This window comes from Mesoplodon mirus (genome assembly GCF_964341445.2).
Source record: "Mesoplodon mirus genome assembly, chromosome: 20".
NCBI lineage: Eukaryota > Metazoa > Chordata > Mammalia > Artiodactyla > Ziphiidae > Mesoplodon > Mesoplodon mirus.
Window position 1 is genome coordinate 35,215,035 of NC_138996.1, and position 21,898 is coordinate 35,236,932.

At 38.6% G+C, this 21,898-nt stretch overlaps 1 protein-coding gene across 1 annotated transcript in view; it reads right to left on the reverse strand.

The window, feature by feature from the left end:
* Nucleotides 1–21,898, reverse strand: part of GPM6A (glycoprotein M6A) — a 253,485-nt gene that overhangs the window by 26,428 nt on the left and 205,159 nt on the right. The window contains exon 2 of the mRNA XM_082608411.1: nt 6,378–6,570. Coding sequence (XP_082464537.1) covers nt 6,378–6,570 — 193 coding nt within the window. The remainder of the gene's footprint in view (nt 1–6,377; nt 6,571–21,898) is intronic.

Consider the following 21,898-nt stretch of genomic DNA (forward strand, 5'->3'; position numbering starts at 1 on the left):
TTTTCTTCCAACAATCTGAGGATGGACATTTTCTAATGTTACATTCCAAAATGGATTTCAAAATGAAATCATCAAAATATTTAAATTATAATATACTTGTCATTATCTTATTGGCTTGAATCCCTCTGTTTTATCACAAAAAGTACTCTTTCTTATAAACATGCAATATATGAATTTAACAAAGAATTTCAAATATGATATTGGGAAAATTAAACTCTTATTCTCTGTAAAGATGAGCTTCCTGTCAAGGATACGTCAACAAAATGCAGTAAAAAAAACCCTCTGGTAATGAAGTCACTGATTATGTGTCCACTGTAGGATCAAATAGCAGAGAATCGTAAGAAGTCTTACCTTCACTGTACTACTTTTGCTTCGCAAAGTAATAATCCATATTATCTTACTTCTAAAGGAAAAAATGAAAGCACTTAACCTCCTTTCTAAATGCAAACTTTCAAATTTGACAATGTTTCTGTAAACCACTGTTTTACTGATTTTAAAAGCAATCTATATTCATTGTAGAAAAAAATGAAAATAAAACTGGAAAAACAGACTATTCACTGTTTATTCTCCCAATGTTTTTATATGAATGACATGATACTATTACACAGTTTTATCAAGATATTTTTTAAAGATAATGGCACAGTCTATTATTTGAAGGTTTGACATGTTTTACCACTTCTCTACTTTTGTCCAGTGGTAGGAATGATAATGCCGCTCCCAAAGATGTCTGCCTGTAACCTCCAGAACCTATGAATATGCTAGCTTGTTGAATGGGACTTGGCAAATGTGATTAATGATTTTGATATTCAGAGATTATCCTGTGTTATATACTCACAGGGTCCTAATAATTAGTGAAAGAGAGGTGTAGCAAAGTCAGGGTCAGATTCAGAGAGAAGTCTGAAGATGCTCCCCTGCTGGCTTTGAAGAAGGAAGGGGCCCATGAGCCAAGGAACGCAGGTGGCTCCTGGAAGCTGCACCAAGTAAAAATACGGATTCTCCCCCTAGAGCCTCCAGATGGAGTGCAGTCCTGCCAGCACCTTGATCTGACCCCATTTCAATAAGCCCAGTAAGACCCATTTCAGACCTCTGACCTCCAGAACTGTAAAAAATTAATAAATGTGTTTTTCTCATGCACTAAGTTTGTTGTAATTTGTTACAGCAGTAATAGGAAGCTACGCATCACTATTACAAACATCATTTAAGATAAATCTTTGGGCAGTGTAGGTTGTTTCCCTGGCATAAATTCCTAGAAATTTTTAAGGCATGTATTGTGAAAATGGTGTCCAGAAAGTTTGTGCCAAAATAAAGATGCACTGATAATCACTAAGAGGGCTTATGCTCTGTTTCCCAATACTGAGTGTTACCATTCAATTTTTCTAATAAATTAATAGTTAAAAAGCAATGATATTATCATTTCAATTAATTTTCTTGGTTTAGTAGTGTGGATGAACATATGTTTACAAGCTATTAATCATCTGTATTCTTTTTTTCTTTTTGCAGTATGTGGGCCTCTCACTGTTGTGGCCTCTCCCGTTGCGGAGCACAGGCTCCGGACGCACAGGCCCAGCGGCTATGGCTCACGGGCCCAGCTGCTCCGCGGCATGTGGGATCCTCCCAGACTGGGGCACGAACCCGTCTCCCCTGCATCGGCAGGCGGACTCTCAACCACTGCGCCACCAGGGAAGCCCTGTATTCTTTAAGAAATATGTTTTTATATTTTGCCAATTTTTTACTAGAATATGTATCTTTTGTTGAATTTATTCTGTTTATTAAAATTAGGAAATCTTGTTATATAAGTGGTAAATATATTGCTCAGTTTTTGCACACCTTTTAACTTTTTATAATACTTTAATGAGTAAAAAATTTAATTTATATTATGTCAAATCTATATATTTTTTCCCTTGTGATTTCTTATATTGCTTATATACTTCTTGCCCCATAATAAGTAAAATCTTAAATCTGTATTTTCTTCTAGCTTTCACAAATTAGCTTACTCTTAAATTTTAATTTAAATCCACCTGAAAAAATTTTGGTAAAAACTAGAGTAGGAACATACTTTTATATGTACTTAGAGATTTACACGCACACGAAGATAGCTGAGAGCAAAACCAACGTGTCTATGATATTTTAACTGAGCTTACTGCCTGCTTTTGTTTCAGGCAAACAGGGAAGAGTTTTTATGTGTGCATTAACTATCAAAGAATTCACTATCTAGTAAACTCAGTTTTAGATGCATTGACCTCGGATCACAGTCATAAAACTTTGAAAACAAAATAAATTTACGCTGAAAATCAAGCCTCCCCAGATCCTGGATTCTCACTATATTTTGTCGAAACCAAAATCCAATCCCTGTCTCATAAATTATAGGTTTTTTTGGTGTGTGAATAAGGCTGTCCCTTGCTCTGTCCTCAGGAGAGTTATTCAAGAAGCCAAGTCACTTAGAAAAATTCATGGTTTGGATTGTTTGATATCTAATTTTCTGAACAGTTTCCGTATTTCATTGTTCCATAGGAATCTGCCTTGTGGAAGTAAAATACCTATCCTATACCTTGGTCACTCATCAAGCGAAATCTAGGGACACAATAATGTCACCCTGGCAAGGGGGTCTCAGAGGAGAAAGTGAACCACAAATCAGAAAGCAGATCTCCTCATCACATTGCACAAAGCAGCAGAGCATTGAGCCGTGTGCAGAGTTAGGGGGCCCATGGCTATACCAAGCTAACACAGGTGTAGTTGAGTGTAGGAATATCCCCTAATGGGCGCAGCAGGTTAAGTTACACACTCACTGTCACCACAATTTGGAGCCAACAATGACCACGGACTTGAGGGACTACACTAACAGATTAGGGGATAAAAAGCACTGGGAAACCAAGGAGATGAAGAGGGACTGAGTGATACTTAAAAATACACCAGCAGGTCACAAAATATTTGCGAAATTCACTCTTTTCTCTCTCTTTGGAGATCCCTATATCTCAAATGGAATACGACAAAATGCTTTAGTGGGTGACATCAGCTGAAGATGCTACACTTCAGTTCACCTGCTCTGGGGCAGGGCTCTTGGTGTTAGAATTCTATGTCTAAAATATAGATCACAGGAGAACAGAGATTATTTGCAAACGTATTTATGAGAAGTAAGTTTTACATGCTGGAAAGATGATGAATGAAATGGAGCAGGCATATTCCAGTGTGTTTGCCCTTCCTATGTCCTCCTGTAGACGTGGACATTGACCACGTGGAGACAGGTGTGTGTACATATTTATGAGGAGAGATGCAGTGGAGAGACAGAGAGAGAAGCTGAGACAAAGAAGGGAGTCCTGAGGACCTTGGGTGGAAGACGGGGGCTTAGGCAATTCGTTTTATCTCTTCGTTCACACACCCAGAGAACAGGTTTCTTTTCCTTTATAAGTATATGAGGTAGGAGTGCTTAATTTGGCTGAATCAAGCCTGAGAACTACGGAGGCAAGACACAGACCCTGTAAATTACTAAAGTTGGCCAACAAGTCTTTTCTTCAGAATCATTCTCTTACACATTCTTCTCCAAACTTAGCTTATTTTCAAGGAAGCTGTATTGCCTGCAATCGCGTCTCTCACTCACTTCTGTGTCCCAAGTCCTGATTTTACTTCCCCTTTGCCCCTCACCGTATGGAGTCCACTAACAGCCCTGTAAGGCAGCCCCCATAGAGCAAACGCTACGTTCCTCTCAACTGCTACGTGACTGGAAGGTACCGCTTGGTACTCATCAGACCCGGTAGTTATCTGTACACACCTTCCCTCTGTGTTTTCACGAACCGTTTGCCGACAGGGAGTCTTAATTCATTTGGTAGCTCCACGGGGTCTAGGATAAGGAATTTTAGTTATTTGAAATATGAAAAGAGAGATAATTTGAGCACTTGCTTTCATTCCAGTGAAAATGGTATGCTTCCCATGCCAAAGATGCATTACTGATTTCACATTTAACTCCCAATATAAGAGACCAAAGGTAAAAGTTCCAAATTAAGTATATGATCTCTGATTTCTCTGCTGAACTCCCACATGTACTACCCTTCAGAGCTGTAGTCGAGGTCTGTGATCTATTAAGGCTGGTTGTCTTAATGTTAAATAAACATCCTGACAATTGGTTTCTGATCGATTTATACAATCATCCCAGGCCAGTTATTAGGCGTATGATTTCTTATAAACTTCTATAACTAAAGGTAGCAATTTGGATGTAGCCTAAACATAGAGAATCTGTAGATTTTAAGGACATCTGTGGTAGCTTAAAATAATGCACAGTGAAAACATATTTTGTCCAGTGTAGGCTGAGATAAAACTGAAAAGAAAATGCCAGTATTATCACATTAAAATATATCCATGCAATCATTGTCTTCAGGCTCTTTGCAAACTAACCTGCAATAATCCAAAGCATTTTCAGACAGTTTAATTATATTCCAAATGATGACTATCATTCATAAACCTTCAAGGATCAATTCATGCTACCTACCTGATTCAATGCAAATTGGTAAACTGGCTACTATGGGTTTAAAAAAATTTCATTTAATGAATAACGCTAAATATTTGGAACTGATTTGTAAAATAAAGTTACATTGGGAAATATAAGTGATATAATTCCTTCATCTCTTTTTTTTCATGATTTTTCAAATTTGCTATTAATTCTTCATTTCCATTTATCAGTGACATTGATGAAATAAACTGATGCTTCCAAGTTAGGGACTATGTTTAAATAATTTAACTTCTTATCTGAGTGGCTAATCAACGCCCACCTCCTCTTAATCACTGTGTGTGTGTGTGATACACTTGGTTTGTTATATTTCTTATTTTACAATCAATATCGCTCAAATTTTAAGTGCCAACATACTTTAGATAAACATAAATTTTTCAACTTTCTTTCCCCTAAAAATTTTGCTATCTCTATGTCCATGGGGACGTGCCCTCCAGCCCCCAAGGAGGGAATTCTTGCTCTATTACTTGATAGAAACGTGCATCTCTTTTCACTTCTCATTTTCATTTTTCATGGAACTCAGCAACATTAATGAATAAAATAACAAATACAGTTTATGAGCAATACTGTGTTCAAGACAATCTGACTGCAGCTGATGGATTATTTAAAAAATTTAGAAATATGATGTATCTTCTGATACTGGAGTTGGAGAAAAGCTATCTTCCATCTAGAATGGTGTCCAGGGTGACCAAGGGTTGTCTTAGATTAGGGTCTTAGCTTATAGTTTACCCTGTCAGAAGGAATTGCCCCGGGTGAATAAGAAGTGTGATTAACCCTTTTCATGGAAGTGGTAAGAGCAAAAAGCACCGTCATCCTAACCAGCCATACAACCACTCCGGTTTGTAACTCTAGAAGCATCTTATGCCAGAAAGAAGTATGTATAAATTAAGAAGTGTTGAATTTATTGAGAATAACAAAATAAAGCAACGTGAAAAACATTATAATCACATAGTATCCAGAAGCATGAATAGATTTAAGAAGTTGTACGGGCAATACACAATACAATAGAAAGTTTACTATCAGCTGAGATTATAAAATAAAGTGAGTAAATAATTTATTTTCTTTTTGTGGGCAAGAAATCACTGAATAAATGACCCAAATTGGGAATTTATTTGGAAAAAAAATTCCTCTGTAATTCAATCTTAAAATTTTGCTCTCTGGAAACAGGGACTGAAACTTGAACACTAAACTCTCTTCTACTTCCAGACTATGTTTGAGTTATGTTTTTTAAAAAATATTAACATCACCATAGTTTAGTGATCCCAGGAGTTTACATTTATGGGTAAAATGTACATTTTAAGCATAACTGGTGCTTGCAAAAAGGTGCTCAATATTTCTTATGTTTATCATTTTACAGAAGTCAATAAGACCCTTTCAAAATGTTCACTTAGGTAGTCACATCATTTCTAGGAGGCAGGAAATAATGATGATATCACACCCATGGTTGAGTTAAAATTTTCTAAAAGTTGGGAGTAGCCACAGAGTTTGGGTGATTTTCCTAGAATCAGCAGCAGAGTATACACTTATACCTGGCTCTGATTCTATATTCTGTTCTATTCTGCTAGAACAGCCTCTGCTCAAATTAGAAGAGCGAGAGAAATGCGAGTATTCCACTTAATGGTAAGTGAATGTTGGATAAAACTTTACAGGCAAATTAAAACACAAATTAAGTCCAGATTAAGTTGGCCTCTGCTCTTCTGCTGTGTACCTTCCTGTTTTCATGGTAAGGGTCAGTGTCCTTTTGACTCACATATATACCCTAAGAGTACTTTTTCTTCTATATAACACTGCCTCACTTAACTCTAGATCTCTATTTATTCAACACACAGCAATGTGCACATACATTCTCAAAATAACAAGCGATACCAGAATGACCTACATGGTAAAGACGTCCAGCGTATCTCCTGCAGTTCTGGCCATCTCAAAGTAGGTTTGCAGGATGTTAACAGTTCCAGAAAGAGCTTCATGACCACAGCCACAGAACAGGGCAACTCCAGCGTAGAGCAGGATGGTGGCAATCAGAGAGGCATAAGGAATGCCTCCCAGGCATTTAATACAGCACTCAAAGCACCCTGCAAAAGTCCAACAGAAAAAAAGTTAGAAATTCATATTTTTATTAATCTAATTGAACTTTTTCCCAAGCTTAAGCATTATGGAAAACATATTTGCATTTATAGATGACATCAGGTCAACCATGTAAATCAAGTCCTAGAGTGTCCTGGAAGGTATAAAAATCAAGTTTCTTAATGATAACCCCATGCTCCACAGACAGGAGAATGATTGCTTCTGCTGAGGGCTTCCTCTTCTACCCCCAAGCCAGAGAAGTCCTTCCTTCCCAACTCAGTAAGATACTGTCAGAGTAGAAAAGAGAGACCTGGAAAGGGTTAGACTCTTGACTCCACCACTGTGTGTTTTGGGGCAAGTTTACTCTTCTGAATTCATCATTTGTAAAAAGGTGACAGTAAAGCTTTCCCTCAAATGTTCTTATGAGCATTAAATGAGTTAATACAGAAAACAGTGCATGACTGGATAAAGAAGATGTGGTACATATATACAGTGGAATATTACTCAGCCGTAAAAAATAATGTCATTTGCAGTGATGTGGATGGACCTAGACATCGTCATACTGAGAGAAGGAAGTCAGACAGAGAAAGACAAATATCATATGATATTGCTTATTTGTGGAATCTTAAAAAATGGTACAAATGAACCTATTTACAAAGAAATAGAGTCACAGATGTAGAAAACAAACTTATGGTTACCAAGGGGGAAAGGGTGGTGGGAGGGATAAACTGGGAGACTGGGACTGACATATACACTTTACTATATATAAAATAGATAACTAATAAGAACCTGCTGTATAGCGCAGGGAACTCTACTCAATACTCTGTAGTGACCTATATGGGAATAGAATCTAAAAAAGACTGGATATATGTATATGTATAACTGACTCATTTTGTTGTACACCCAAAACTAACACAACATTGTAAATCAACTTGACTCCAATAAAAATTAATAAAAAAAAATAGTGCATGACTCAGAGTCACTACTCAGTAAATGTTACATCTACCATCATTGGATGTAATTTTAACTATTATTAATATTAAGTATTACTGTGTTGTAATATGGTTTCCAAAAATTGACCACAGTAATTAACTTTTGCTTTTTGAAGTTTCATCATTTTAGTCCTTCATTTTCAAAAGATGGCTTTAAACTAGTCTGAAACATCAGATAACCTTGATTGTTAATATTCAAAATAAGGATCAGAATTTTCTAGTCAGTCAGCTGTTAGGTATCTTCTTCTAAGGGATTAACTAGAAATGTCTGAGTATATATGTTTTGCAATAAGAAATACTGATGAGGTCTTCCGTGGTGGCGTAGTGGTTGAGAGTCCGCCTGCCGATGCAGGGGACACGGGTTCATGCCCCGGTCCGGGAAGATCCCACATGCCATGGAGCGGCTGGGCCCGTGAGCCATGGCCACTGAGCCTGCACATCCGGAGCCTGTGCTCCGCAACGGGAGAGGCCACAACAGGGAGAGGCCCGTGTACCGCAAAAAAAAAAAAAAGAAGAATGGGCCTCCCTGGTGGCGCAGTGGTTGAGAGTCCGCCTGCCGATGCAGGGGATACGGGTTCGTGCCCCGGTCTGGGAGGATCCCATATGCCGCGGAGCGGCTGGGCCCGTGAGCCATGGCCGCTGGGCCTGCGCATCCGGAGCCTGTGCTCCGCAACGGGAGAGGCCACAACAGTGAGAGGCCCGCGTACCGCAAAAAAAAAAAAAAAAAAAAAAAAAAGAAGAAAAAAAGAAATACTGATGAGATACTATTTGCCAGACACTGGTGAGAAAGGAAAGTTTAGATTAGAGGGCTGACAACTAAGAGGAACGCCTGTGTGATCTGTTTTACCTCTGTCCACCACTGCTTCCCCACACATATCCTATTCCAAAGATTTCCTCCTACTTCTCTCCTTTTGCAAATTTTTGATCAAATTTTCTTTTATAATGCTGAAACTTCTCAAGCTCTCTCTCCATGTAATTGACTTTTTCTTTCTTCAGAAACAAATAACAAATGATACTGGAAAATGGATTGTTAGGTATGGTACTTAATTAAGTCATGTAAAGATCTGTGTGTGTGTGTTTCCCTGAAAAAAATATGGCTATTATTTATTTTTTTTTGCAGGTTCTTATTAGTTATCTATTTTATACATATTAGTGTCTACATGTCAATCCCAATCGCCCAGTTCATCCCACCACCAACGCCCCCACCCCAACCACTTTCCCCCCTCTGTGTCCATACTTTTGTTCTCTACATCTGTGTCTCCATTTCTGCCTTGCAAACCGGTTCGTCTGTACCATTTTTCTAGATTCCACATATAAGCGTTAATATATGATATTTGTTTTTCTCTTTCTGACTTACTTCACTCTGTATGACAGTCTCTAGTGTGTTTTATCGATAATGCATATATGTTTATAGCAATATCTGAAACACGCAGTGACTGCAAAGTTCCTGTGTGAAGTAACTTTACATTCAGACGGTGGGCTAGTCTGCTATTTTAATATTGGTCATTGAACTAACTTTCTTAAGACAATCATGGATCATCTCGTCTGTCCCAGGAGAGGTTAAAAAGAAGTCTGAACACCTCCCCACTTCCACAGCTCTTGCTTGCATAGGAAGAATCATTTCCTGAACTTTCTGCCCCCGACACACATAATATACACTCAACACACACACAATGTGGGGAAGTAGAAAAGGTTAGAACAGCTTGACCCTTCACGTGATAGGAAGAAATCTCCCTGGCAGATGGGAGAGACCAGTGTGTGTAGCATCTGAATGTCACTGAACACAGTTTCGAGTGGAGATTAACAGGGTAGCAGAAAAATCTTTGAACTAGTCTCTGTCTCTCCATGTTGTAAGATTTCCATCTTACTGATCATTTAAAAATAAAGAGAAAAACTAAAATTGGTAGCAACCCAAAGAAGAGTTACTCCTAACTTTGGCAAGTGCCCCAAACAGCCCCATGATCCCAAATCCCAGTCCTTTGTGATTTCCTCCCTATTTTTCAAGAATCGAAGAGTGAGGATTTTCTACTGCAGACGCTGAGGTGTCAAAACCAGATGAAAGTATCCAACAAAACCCTTCAGAGTAGGAGTCAAACATACAAGGGAAGAGTTCAAACACCAGATTCGTAGATAGGAATTACCTTTGCTGATCCTACACTTAAAGCTTTTAACAGACTAAAGATAAAATCAGAATGAGAATGGCTCAGGAGCAAATGAAGTGGTAAGCCCACTGATGGTCATCAAACTGCCATCGAGGACTTCTGACTAATTTTGTTACCAATTCAGAGTCACTTTCTGCTTATTCCATGTTTTCTCTAGTGTGGTTTAGCTGGACCAATACTAGCCTCCACGCAAGCAAGCTTAGTTACTTAGACTATATATGCGCGGGGGGAGGGGACACTATATATTCGTGTTGTATTCTATAGCATTAAGTATAGCTTTAACTGAATACCACTTTTTAGATTTAGAAAAACATGAGATAAATTTCAATACTGAGAAAACCCAAATTGACAAGCCTGAGTTAATAGGCATTTCTAAATGAGTTTAAGATCTCCAAATTATGATGACCTTTTTTTTTAAAATAAATTTATTTATTTTATTTATTTTTGGCTGTGTTGGGTCTTCGTTGCTGCGCGTGGGCTTTCTATAGTTGCGGCGAGCGGGGGATGCTCTTTGTTCCGGTGCGTGGGCTTCTCATTGCGGTGGCTTCTCTTGTTGTGGAGCACGGGCTCTAGGCGCGTGGGCTTCAGTAGTTGTGGCTCGAGGGCTCAGTAGTTGTGGCTCACGGGCTCTAGAGTGCAGGCTCAGTAGTTGTGGCACACAGGCTTATTAGCTGCTCCGCGGCATGTGGGATCTTCCCAGACCAGGGCTCGAACCCATGTCCCCTGCATTGGCAGGCGGATTCTTAACCACTGCGCCACCAGGGAAGCCCCAAGATCTCCGAATTAAATAGAAATGTTTCTTTTACTTTCTATTTAAGTGCTGTCCCTTAAATCCCTCAGGATTATATTTACCCCTACGGATAAGCACAAATACCTCTAAAGCTCCATTACTGCCCGGTCAGGCTAGAATCTTTCCATTTCAGTCCTGATCCTCTGCAAAACTTTTTACTCAAAGTAAGAAACTTCAAGCACCTCATCAGGCACATTTTGCACCACAATGGGCTGGATCCTCACTGCCCTCACTCTTCCGCGGTCCCCGAGTTGCCGTTGGATTTTAAAGAAGGCTCTCAGAACTCCCATCTGGGGAAGCAGCGCACCATTTCACAGTACTCCCTCCAGCTGCCAGGATCCCACGTAGCTGCTGGCAGGGGAGCTTCTTTCCTCCCACAGTGAGGAACAGCCTTGGCAGAGCTGCAGAGTTACCATAGCAACCGAGCTCCGGGGTCCAGGATATGGTCCCAGCAATCATCTTCTAAGGCTGAGGTCTGTGCTGCCACCCATCACCATGTTTTTACTGCACCTCGAATGAGAAACCGCTCTATTAAATGAATCTCAGTGAAAGCACAGTGAGTGGAATGCTGGCACTGGAGAAAATACCTTTCTTGAGAAAACTCTCTATTAAAAACAACATACTTACTTTGCACAGGAAACATTTTCAATATTAGATATGATGACTGATTCTCAAATAGAGCTGGTGGTTGAAATACTGAACCCAGAATTTACATGCTATAGACATACCTGTATACACAAAGAAGCATTTCTCATATCCAGTTCCTGTTTGTATTTTCTTATAGTGAATTAACACTATGCTTTTACTTTCACATAAAAAAAGAAATTACGAGACTTTCTTTTCAACACACTCTGCAACGTGTCTGAAAATTTCAAAGAAAATAAAAGCTCTTGAGATAGTCTACATTTTTAAAAATTGAGATATGTACTTAATTTGCTTTCATTTAAACGTTGTGAAATAAACACAAGCTTTGTTCACTCCACAAAGTGCACCAAAATAAATAAAGGAAAAAGACCTTAAATAACAAGAAAGAGAGCATGAGAGACAGAGAATTGAGAAGAGAGGCCAACATAATGGCAGATCCTGGAAGAGAGATTGACAAGAGACTGACAAGGTATTCACTGATAAATTTTTCCCAACATCCTTTACCAATGAGTTGATTCTTTCTCTTCCAACCTACCATATCACCTTTGTCATTATCAAGTATGCACAGAGGTCTGAGTCTGTTTGTGGGCTCTCTATTCTGTTCCATTGGTCTATTGTCTATCGGTCTATCCCCAGGCCTTGGAATCTGTCTTGGTTTGTGGTGGAGAAAATTCCCCAAACTTGCTCATCTTCTTATGTGTATCATGCTTTTCATGGATGGCTCTATTGCATTAACATATACATTTTAGAAACAGTTTGTCTGATTCCACAATTTACTTTATTGGGGTTCTGATTGGTATTTTTATACTGATTTTGCATCTAGAAATTTTGCAAAATTCTTTTTTTGATCCTCTGAATTATTTTGATTTTGGGAATTAGTTTAAGTTTGTGTTGATAATCATCCTATCTGTGAAAATTTTGAGCTTTGTCTCTTTCTGTTCATTATTTATACCTTTTTACTGATCTTTCTCTTCCTCTTCACTTCACTCTGTTCCTTTACCACTATGTGTGATGTTCACTGTTGGTTTCTTGGTTATAGAAGGTCTCTTCAATTTTGAATTCCATAACAGGCTTTTCCCCATCTGTTGAAATAATTTTATGTTTTTTTCTTTTTACCTGCCATTTCAATGTTTTTTTTCAATTTTCAACTAAATGTATTCCTGAGAAAATTCCAACTGAGTCATACTGTATTTTTTAATACATTGCTGAATTTGTCATGCTAACATTTTGTTCAATGCTTTTGTATGTATCGATTCTTTCCACAAATAGTTATCAGGGCCTCACCAGGTGCCAGGCACTTCACTAATTGCTGGAACTGTGGAATTAAGTAAAGTTAAAAAAACGGCTGCTCTCGTTCTAGAGGTGGGAAACAGACAATAAACAAGATGCAGAAGTAATACATGTGAGACTGAGAAAAGTGCAAAGAAAAGCAAAACATGAAAGAGGGGTAGGGAATATCGGAATAATTCAGGGAAGGAATAACTGAGATGACATTTTTATTTTATTTTATTTTTTTATGTGGTACGCGGGCCTCTCACTGTTGTGGCCTCTCCCGTTGCGGAGCACAGGCTCCGGACGCGCAGTCTCAGCGGCCATGGCTCACGGGCCCAGCTGTTCCGCGGCATGTGGGATCTTCCCGGACCGGGGCACGAACCCGTGTCCCCTGCATCGGCAGGCGGACTCTCAACCACTGCGCCAGAAGGGAAGCCCCTGAGATGACATTTTTTAAAAGATGGGAAGGAGGTAAAGGTGCCAGGCAGGAGACTCTCTGGGAGCAGAGGGTTTCCAACAGAGGAAAAGTGCATGTGAATGTCCTGAGGCAGGTGTGTGTGTAGCTTATTTGAGGAAAATCTAAGCAGTCAGGGGTGGTGAAATAGATTGAAGCTGAAACAAAAGAACATGAGATGAGATGATGAGATGAAAAATGCAATGGGTGAGGACAGGGATGTTAATGAATGTGACTGACATCTAATTTTTGCTTTCTTGCTTTGGAATCAAGTTTATACTAAGCCTGGTAAGGTGAGCTCCTTTTTCTACACCCTGGGGTTGTTCCCATCAGGTTTAGCTGCATAAGAAATATTTGGTAGAACCAGCGGGTAAAACCATCCAGGCCACTTGTGTACTTTACGGGAAGAAGTTTACTGATCTAATTAGTTACAGAACTAACCAAATTTTCTATTTCTTCTTAAGCCTGTTTGCTAATAAGTTCAGTGTTGCAGGCATTTGTAAACTTATTATAAGATTTAAAACTTATGACGTTTTATGTAACTTTTATAGTATTTTTAACTTATTCATCACCTGCATACATTTCCTTTTGTTTTCCCTGATGATTTCAATTCCCCCTCTTCTTTCTTTCTTTCCTTCCTTCCATCCTCTCTGACCCCACCTCTCTTTCCTCCTCTTTCTCTCTTTTCTTTCTCTATTCTTAAAGTGCATCAGTCAGAATAGCATGGGTTTTGTTCTCTGTTTGCTACCCAAACGAATCAGTGACTTAAAACGCCACATTTTATTTTTCAATCAGATGATACAATTTCCATCCAAGGTTCGTAGTGGGGTTCTCTGGCCCTTCAGAAACTCAGGCTGATGAGGGGATGTTCCTTTGAGCATTGCCAGCCGTCACGTCAGAATTGAAACCATCAGGAAGGTCTCACTCTGGCACATACCCGGGGCTGCGATGATAGTGCTATTTCTGCTCGCAGCCCGATGCCTGGGGGGTCACAGGCCGCCCCTCAATCACACAGAACGGAAAGTGCGATTCTGCCACGTGTGCACAGGATAGGGGTCCGTAAATACTGAGGCAATAGCCTAAAGGGCTACTGTCATAAGTAATGCCAACGGGTTTCCGATATTATTAGCTTCAAATAACTCATTTAGCATAATTACCTTATGCTTCCTTAATTTCTGTCCTTTTTTTTTTAAGTTACTCTTTTACTTATTTATTGGCTGCGTTGGGTCTTCATTGGTGCTCACGGGTTTTCTCTGGTTGTGGCGAGCGGGGGCTGCTCTTCCTTGTGGTGCGCGGGCTTCTCATTGTGGTGGCTTTTCTTGTTGCGGAGCATGGGGTCTAGGCGAGTGGGCTTCAGAAGTTGTGGCACGTGGGTTCAGTAGTTGTGGCTCATGGGCTCTAGAGCGCAGGCTCAGAAGCTGTGGCGCACGGCCTAGTTGCTCCACGGCATGTGGGATCTTCCCAGACCAGGGCTCGAACCCGTGTCCCCTGCATCGGCAGGCAGATTCTTAACCACTGCGCCACCAAGGAAGTCCTTTAATTTCTGTTCTTAAATTACCTCTTTTGTTTTCACTTTCTATGGGTGTATTTTGCTCTAAATTTCATCATGTCTTGAGATGGATGCTGAGCTATTAATTTTTAGTCTTTCTTCTTTTCTAATACAAACATTTAAAGAGATAAGGTTCCCTTCTAAGTTTGCTTGAGTGAGTTCTACAAGTTCTGATTTGTAAACTTTTCATTGTTGTTCAGTTATAAGAATTTTCTAAAGCCTGTTGTGATTTGTTTCTGAAACATAATTTATTTATGTATTTGTTTTCCTTGATTTTTTTTTTTTTTTTTTTTTAGTTTTCAAATACATGAGGCTTTTTTTCTATTTTTTGGCGTGTTTTGTGTTTGTATCTTAATTGCGCGGTTGTTATGTAGAGAAAATGGCTTACGAGGCTGCGGTCTTTTGGAATTTATGATGATTTCCTTTAGGTCAAAATTTAGACTTGAGTTTCTCAGTCTCTAAAGGTAGCAGACATTAAGGTCACAAACTCACAGGAAACCTGGCCTGTGAGCTGTCTCAGATTCTGAGGCAACATTTTCCCCCCTCAACCCACCCAAGGTAAAGGACAGGTAACTTTTTTCTGTCCTACACAGAAATTTTGTCATTGTTGCTATTCTGTTTATTTTTTGTTTCATCTCATGTTGTTTTCATGGTTTAGCCTCCTGCAAAAGACTTTTAGAGTCCTGGATGCTGTAATGTATATCTCAAGTTGATTCCCTGTCTAGGAACTCTGGCTGTTTCCTAATCCCTGCTTCTAGGACATCACGTGTAAAGCCAAGAAGACCAGAACATCAAAGTGACCACAGAGCCTGCCATTAGCTCAAAGCTACCTTGTTTATCCCTTTGGACTCCTCTTTTACTTTATTTTTGGCTTCTGAGGACTCTGCTTACTCTCTTGCAAGTGTACCAATGTATACTTACATAAGTAAATATACTTTAGTTATATCTACATTTTAAATATGTATATTTTAAATACACACACATATTAATTCCACAATTTAAATTGCTTTACAAAAGCAAAGTTTTCTATGTTTTTTAGTCGACCATACTGCTGCGAGTTTACTCTTTATTACAAAGGGACAACAAAAGATCACTAGGTATTTGAGGAACACCTCCAACTTGAAAGAAGGAAACAAAAATAAATAAACACAAAGGGAGCTCAGAGAAATGAGAGGCAAAACACACACACACGCACACACACACACACATTCCTATATTCCCCTAGGATATAATTAAACACAGTGTATTCTTGAAATAAGAGTGGATGCTAAAACTAGGTAACTGCAAAAAAATTAAAAGCTCTTATTAAGTAAGAATATGATAGCAGAAGTTTAAGATTTAATGGATGGGCTAAAAGACAAAGAAAAGGAAATCTATGTCAAAGAACAAAAAGATGGAGATGGAAATTGGACAGAAACGATGAGCAACTTAGAAGATCAGATGAAGTCCAATTTCCCTTCAAAGAGAATGAGGTCCATCAAGAAAACCAGAGAAAATGAAGACTAGCCAGTCAATCATCAAATACTATGAAACAGTAGATCAACTCTAGAATTGAAGATCGTGCATCTCCAGATGGACAGGACTTTTCTTCATGGGCTGGTTTCCTGGTCCTTACACACACACACACACACACACACACACACACACACACACACACACACAGTGCTTCCCCTACAGCCATGCAATACCAAGAAGAAGAGAGGCCTGGGACTGGATGTGTGGCTCTTCCTGTTACAGCAAGTGGGGTCATGGAAACAAGTGTCTTAGACAAAGCCATCGTCAGACGAGGGAAATGGGAAGTTATCCACTAAAGGGAAAGCAGATGACTTTTCAGAGGACTGTTTCTGAAGACTTGTAACAATGCCATTTGGCCTTAGGATCCTTAAGTGTCTGTGGAAATCTTAGTGGCATGAAGCCAACCTCACCTTCTCTTATCCTATTATATAAGGAAACAAGTCCCGTGCATAGAAACAGTGTAGCCGCCATTAAGTCAAGACTTGACTGTACTAGGTTTGTCTCACATGCTCATTCCTTTGTTCCACGTCTTGCTGGCAACACGGGCACCGAATCACTGTATCAATATACAGTGAATGTTTTTAAGCACCTAGTAGTTCTACATCCTGGGTCTACAGGAGTGACAAAAAATATGATCTCTACCTACTAGTAGTGAGAAACAAACAAGCCTACATACTAGTGGGAAATAAAATTAGAAATTTCTTGCACCTTTTCACAAAGTTTTCCAAGAATATTCTACCTGAATATTTAGTATTGTTGTGATGTCGTGCGTGTTCAGTCAGAACAGCCAGAATCACCATATTCATCAACAAACCAGAAAGAGTGGCAGTGGCCTTGGAGTTCAAAGTTATTCAGTGAATAGTAGAAAAATGCCTTTGGTGGGAAGTGTAGCATACTAGAAAGATGGGCAATAAGGTAAGAGTTCAGAATTGTGCTTGTGAAGAATTTTTTATACCGTAAAGTTTATAGCAAACAGAATTTCTAACACTAACCCTCTGATTAATGACATCATCATCTAAACTTTTTTTTTTTTTTTTTTTTTTTTTTTTGCGGTACACGGGCCTCTCACTGCTGTGGCCTCTCCCGTTGCGGAGCACAGGCTCCGGACGCGCAGGCTCAGCGGCCATGGCTCACAGGCCCAGCTGCTCTGCGGCATGTGGGATCTTCCCGGACCGGGGCACGAACCCGTGTCCCCTGCAATCGGCAGGCGGACTCTCAACCACTGTGCCACCAGGGAAGCCCCACGATCTAAACTTTTAAAGCCTCCTAGAATATAGCTCAAATAATCCCCCAATATTATTGAAATGCTATTAACATTTATTTAAATATAGTCCTGGCCTAAACAAAATACAGAGTTAAATATTTGAATAATTCAGGACCAAGTGGGATTATCAAGAATACAAATGCACATAACAGGTTTTAATGTTAAATGTTTTAGTCACTGCTACAATACTATGCTTAAACAAATCAGTTCCTAATTTTAGAAGGAACATCTTGGTGAAGGGAAAGAACATGCAGAGTTTGGAGATATTCTTTAGACCCTCCTAAGTTTGTGGCTGGGTACCAAAATCACCAGGGATTTTCTCAAAAACAGAGATCCTAGGATCCCCTCCATTGAAAACTTTGCTGTTTTTACCAAGTACTTCAGCTGATTCTGATGTACAGATGTAACAGTATACAGAAACCAGGCAGTATTATATAAAATCATATTAAATATCTAACCTACTCTAAAACAAGTTGATAAACCAGATATACATGTAATACAGGGATTAAGAAGGATTTACTCTAGGAATTTTGTACAAATTATTAAACAAAGTATGCAGTTTATAACTAAATGACATCAATAAGAATTTTTTTTGAACGGTTCCAATGCATCAGAAACAGTACCAAGACTTTTAATGTACTGATGGGTGTCATCTCCACAGTAACCCTACGAAGGGGCTATAATTCGATATGGGTAATTTCTCAAATGATTATTGAGGGCTGGTATTGAAAAGTATGTGAAAGCCTGTGTATAGTGAATTTTGCAGAAGAATGGTGATATTTTCCTTTTAAAAATGTTTTTATTATGGATATTTTTATAATATTATTATTTACAACTCAGAGTTTAAAAAAATATATCACTAATTACAGAACAATCTGTACTGGTCAACATGACTTAGCAAGAATGTTTTGATTAATTAAATTCATTTCCCTAAGGCAGAAAAGTTAATTGTTTCAGTAATGATTAGAACCATACTCTTCCGACTGTGATAAATAAGCCCTTAGGATGAGGGAACAGTCAGGTGGAGAAAGGTTTCTGAGGTGCAATCAGAGCAATCCCTGGAAGGTAAAAAAGTGGAGCCCCCAAACTGGTCTGAGTTCCAGACACCTGTGAGGTTTTTGCAGAACACATCTTCCTTGTTCAGATGATGTTCCAAGATCCAGTTAAAACTCTCACCTTCCCCTATAAGGAATGAGCCAGTCAACATAAATATCAGCATGGCTGTGTCCTCACAACATTCAGGCCTATGTTCAAGCAAATGCCGTTTGTTTGTTTGTTTTGGGGTTTATCCATTGCTGCCTAATGAGCCATCCCAAAGACGTGTTAGCTTAAGACGAAAATATATTACAATTTCACATAGTTGCATAGGTTTATTGGACCCCGATGGACAGTTTTCACTTGGGATCATTCAAGCTCTTGCAGCCAAAAGATGAATGGGGTCAGGAATCATCTGATTCTTTGATTGAGCTGGTTCCTCCACCTGCATGTGTCGTGAAGCACCCCAGCTAGCACGCCTGCAACAGCTGAGGACTTCCTAGGAACGTCTCATTTCCAGTGGCCTCTCCCAGAGGCTACTTAAGCTGTCTCACAGCAAGGTGAAGCATAATGGATGGCTTCTATCAAAGCAGGAGCTCCCAGACAGAGAAAGCAAAAATGTCCAGTCTTCTTAAAGGCTGAGCTCAGAAATGGGCCAGGTTGTACTCTCAGCGTAGTTACAGGCAGCACAGATTCTCCAGTGTAGGGAAACTGACTCCAAGCCAGGATGGGAGGAGTGGTAAAGAATTTGCAGCCATCTTCAATCTGCCACAAGGTCATCCAGTTTAAAACTGAACCTTCTACCCTAAGGATCACGTTGTTTTTGTCCTGGACATTCGTTGACATATGACACACTTTTTATCTAATTTGTTGACTTTGTTTATTGAACCTCTTCGTTAAAATGAAAAAGCTGTGAAGTCAAAAATTTCTGGGTTTTGTTCATTTTGTATGTCTACTTCCTACAACAGAATCACACATGGTAGATGCTCAATTCACATGTGTTGCGTAAATGAATTAATTGGAACATCTGTCCCCAAAACCAATTAGGACAGGTGAGAAAGAGGTCATTAGCTCCAAACCTTCCACCATGTCTACCCTGCAGACAAATGTCAGAATCATGAAAATTTCCTACTTTGTGACCAAGAAGAGAAACTTGGGGAATACAAATTGGTTACAACATTATTTTTCCTTTTATTTTTTGTCCCATATCTTAAAAAAAAAAGCTTATTTTTCTTTTGAAATAATTGGTAAAGAGTTATTTATGCAGGTTTGCAGGGGAGATAATTAACAAGCCTTCCTGTAATGTATTATCATAATTTTGTAGAAGAAAAAACTGGGATTAGGATACTCAACATATAGTATCATATGGGTAAGTACCTGACAGTGCTTGGATTTGTACTAAATACATTTGTCTGTAAAATATATTTGCTTTAATAATACACCATACTGAGGATTATCAATATGACTCTCCACCAAACAATAAAAACACATACTTCTAGATCAAGAACAACAAAGTCAAATCAAAACTACAATGAGATATCATCTCACACTGGTCAGAAGGGCCATCATCAAAAAGTCTACAAACAATAAATGCTGGAAAGGATGTGGAGAAAAGGGAACACTCTTGCACTGTTGGTGGGAATGTAAATTGATACAGCCTCTATGGAGAACAGTATGGAGGTTCCTTAAAAAACTAAAAATAGAACTACCATACAACCCAGCAATCCCACTACTGGGCATATACCCTGAGAAAACCAGAATTCAAAAAGAGTCATGTACCAAAATGTTCATTGCAGCTCTATTTACAATAGCCAGGACATGGAAGCAACCTAAGTGTCCATCAACAGATGAATGGATAAAGAAGATGTGGCACATATATACAATGGAATATTACTCAGCCATAAAAAGAAACGAAACTGAGTTATTTGTGGTGAGGTGGATGGACCTAGAGTCTGTCATACAGAGTGAAGTCAGTCAGAAAGAGAAAAAGAAATACCGTATGCTAACACATATATATGGAATCTAAGGGGGAAAAAAAAGGCCATGAAGAACCTAGGGGCAAGACAGGAATAAAGACGCAGACCTACTAGAGAATGGACTTGAGGACACAGGGAGGGGGAAGGGTAAGCTGGGACAAAGTGAGAGAGTGGCATGGACATATATACACTACCAAATGTAAAACAGATAGCTAGTGGGAAGCAGCCACATAGCACAGGGAGATCGGCTCGGTGTTTTGTGACCACCTAGAGAGGTGGGATAGGGAGGGTGGGAGGGAGATGCAAGAGGTAGGAGATATGGGGATATATGTATATGTATAGCTGATTTACTTTGTTATAAAGCAGAAGCTGACACACCATTGTAAAGCAATTATACTCCAATAAAGATGTTAAAAAAAAAAGAACAACAAAGAAAGAGTCCACAGAGGATTCTGAGCGCTTACATTTTAAACAGATCAAAATTAAATTCCAAACAGAAGAAGCTGATGATATTGACAATAAAGGTAAAAATCACCAGCCTCCTAAGCAAACTAATTCAGGAAAAGAGAATAGTGTTTTTCTTAAAGTAATTTAAGATATTTACTTGTGCTCAGGAAAATTTTACATGATTTTGAAAATATCTGTTAAGTACTGTCTCCACGTCTCTTCCTTAGTGAGAATCTCCTTTATCATTCATGAAAGAGGATCCTATTTTCAATACTAAAAAAGTCTAGTGGAAATGGTGTATTCACTGATGATAGGGTAGAATTCCTTTAAGCACAGTGTGTCTTCAAGCTCATCATTTATTAACAGACATTTATTTTTTAATTATGTATTTTTCTACATCAGTACTTATCACGTGGTCACTAATAACGAGACCACCCCAACTGTCAACATTTTGCTTTTGTTGGAATTTTATACTACAGCAGAGTAGCACTGGTATTAACTGTCATTTCCATATATGTACATATAAATGAGCAACAAAATAAAAAATAATCTTTACTTAAGTCTCTTTAGATAAAGAAACTTGTCAAGACAACTAGAAAGAAGGAAGGACCTGGTGATGAAATGGATCCTCTAGGAAAAATTGGGGATATGCTGTTTTAACGGAAAATACTTCATACTTATGTGAATTACACAATTGAGCCTGCACTTTTCATTCTTGGCTAATATGGTGAACCATGTATTATAAAAAAAAAATTTTAATGTCTTCTGCACATCTCGAAGGAGCTGCTATAATTGCCCAGAATTTTCAGTGTGATAAGGTGTTCTGTGTTGTGAAATAAACATTACGTGTTACATAATGAAGCCATATGGCATTAGGTTATTTTAAAACTTTAAACAGTATATAAGGTTTTGTGAAATTGCACCAATTAAATATAGCAGTCTGGATTCTAGATCAAGTGTCCTAATAGTCTACTATTATATTGCTACTTTAAAAATAACAAAAGAATAAGGAAATTTTAAAAATTAATCTTAAAAAATAATAACATTTACATTTTAAAAATTAAATTGGTCAAAAAAATAAAAAAAATATTGCTCCATGTTTAAACCCTATGACAATTTTTTTAAAAAAGTATTGATCAGTGTTTTCTTTGAAACTCCAGTGAAAAAAGGCAAAATGGGATCATCATCTACTATCATAATCCAAGTAAATGATCAAATACATATTTTATATCCAA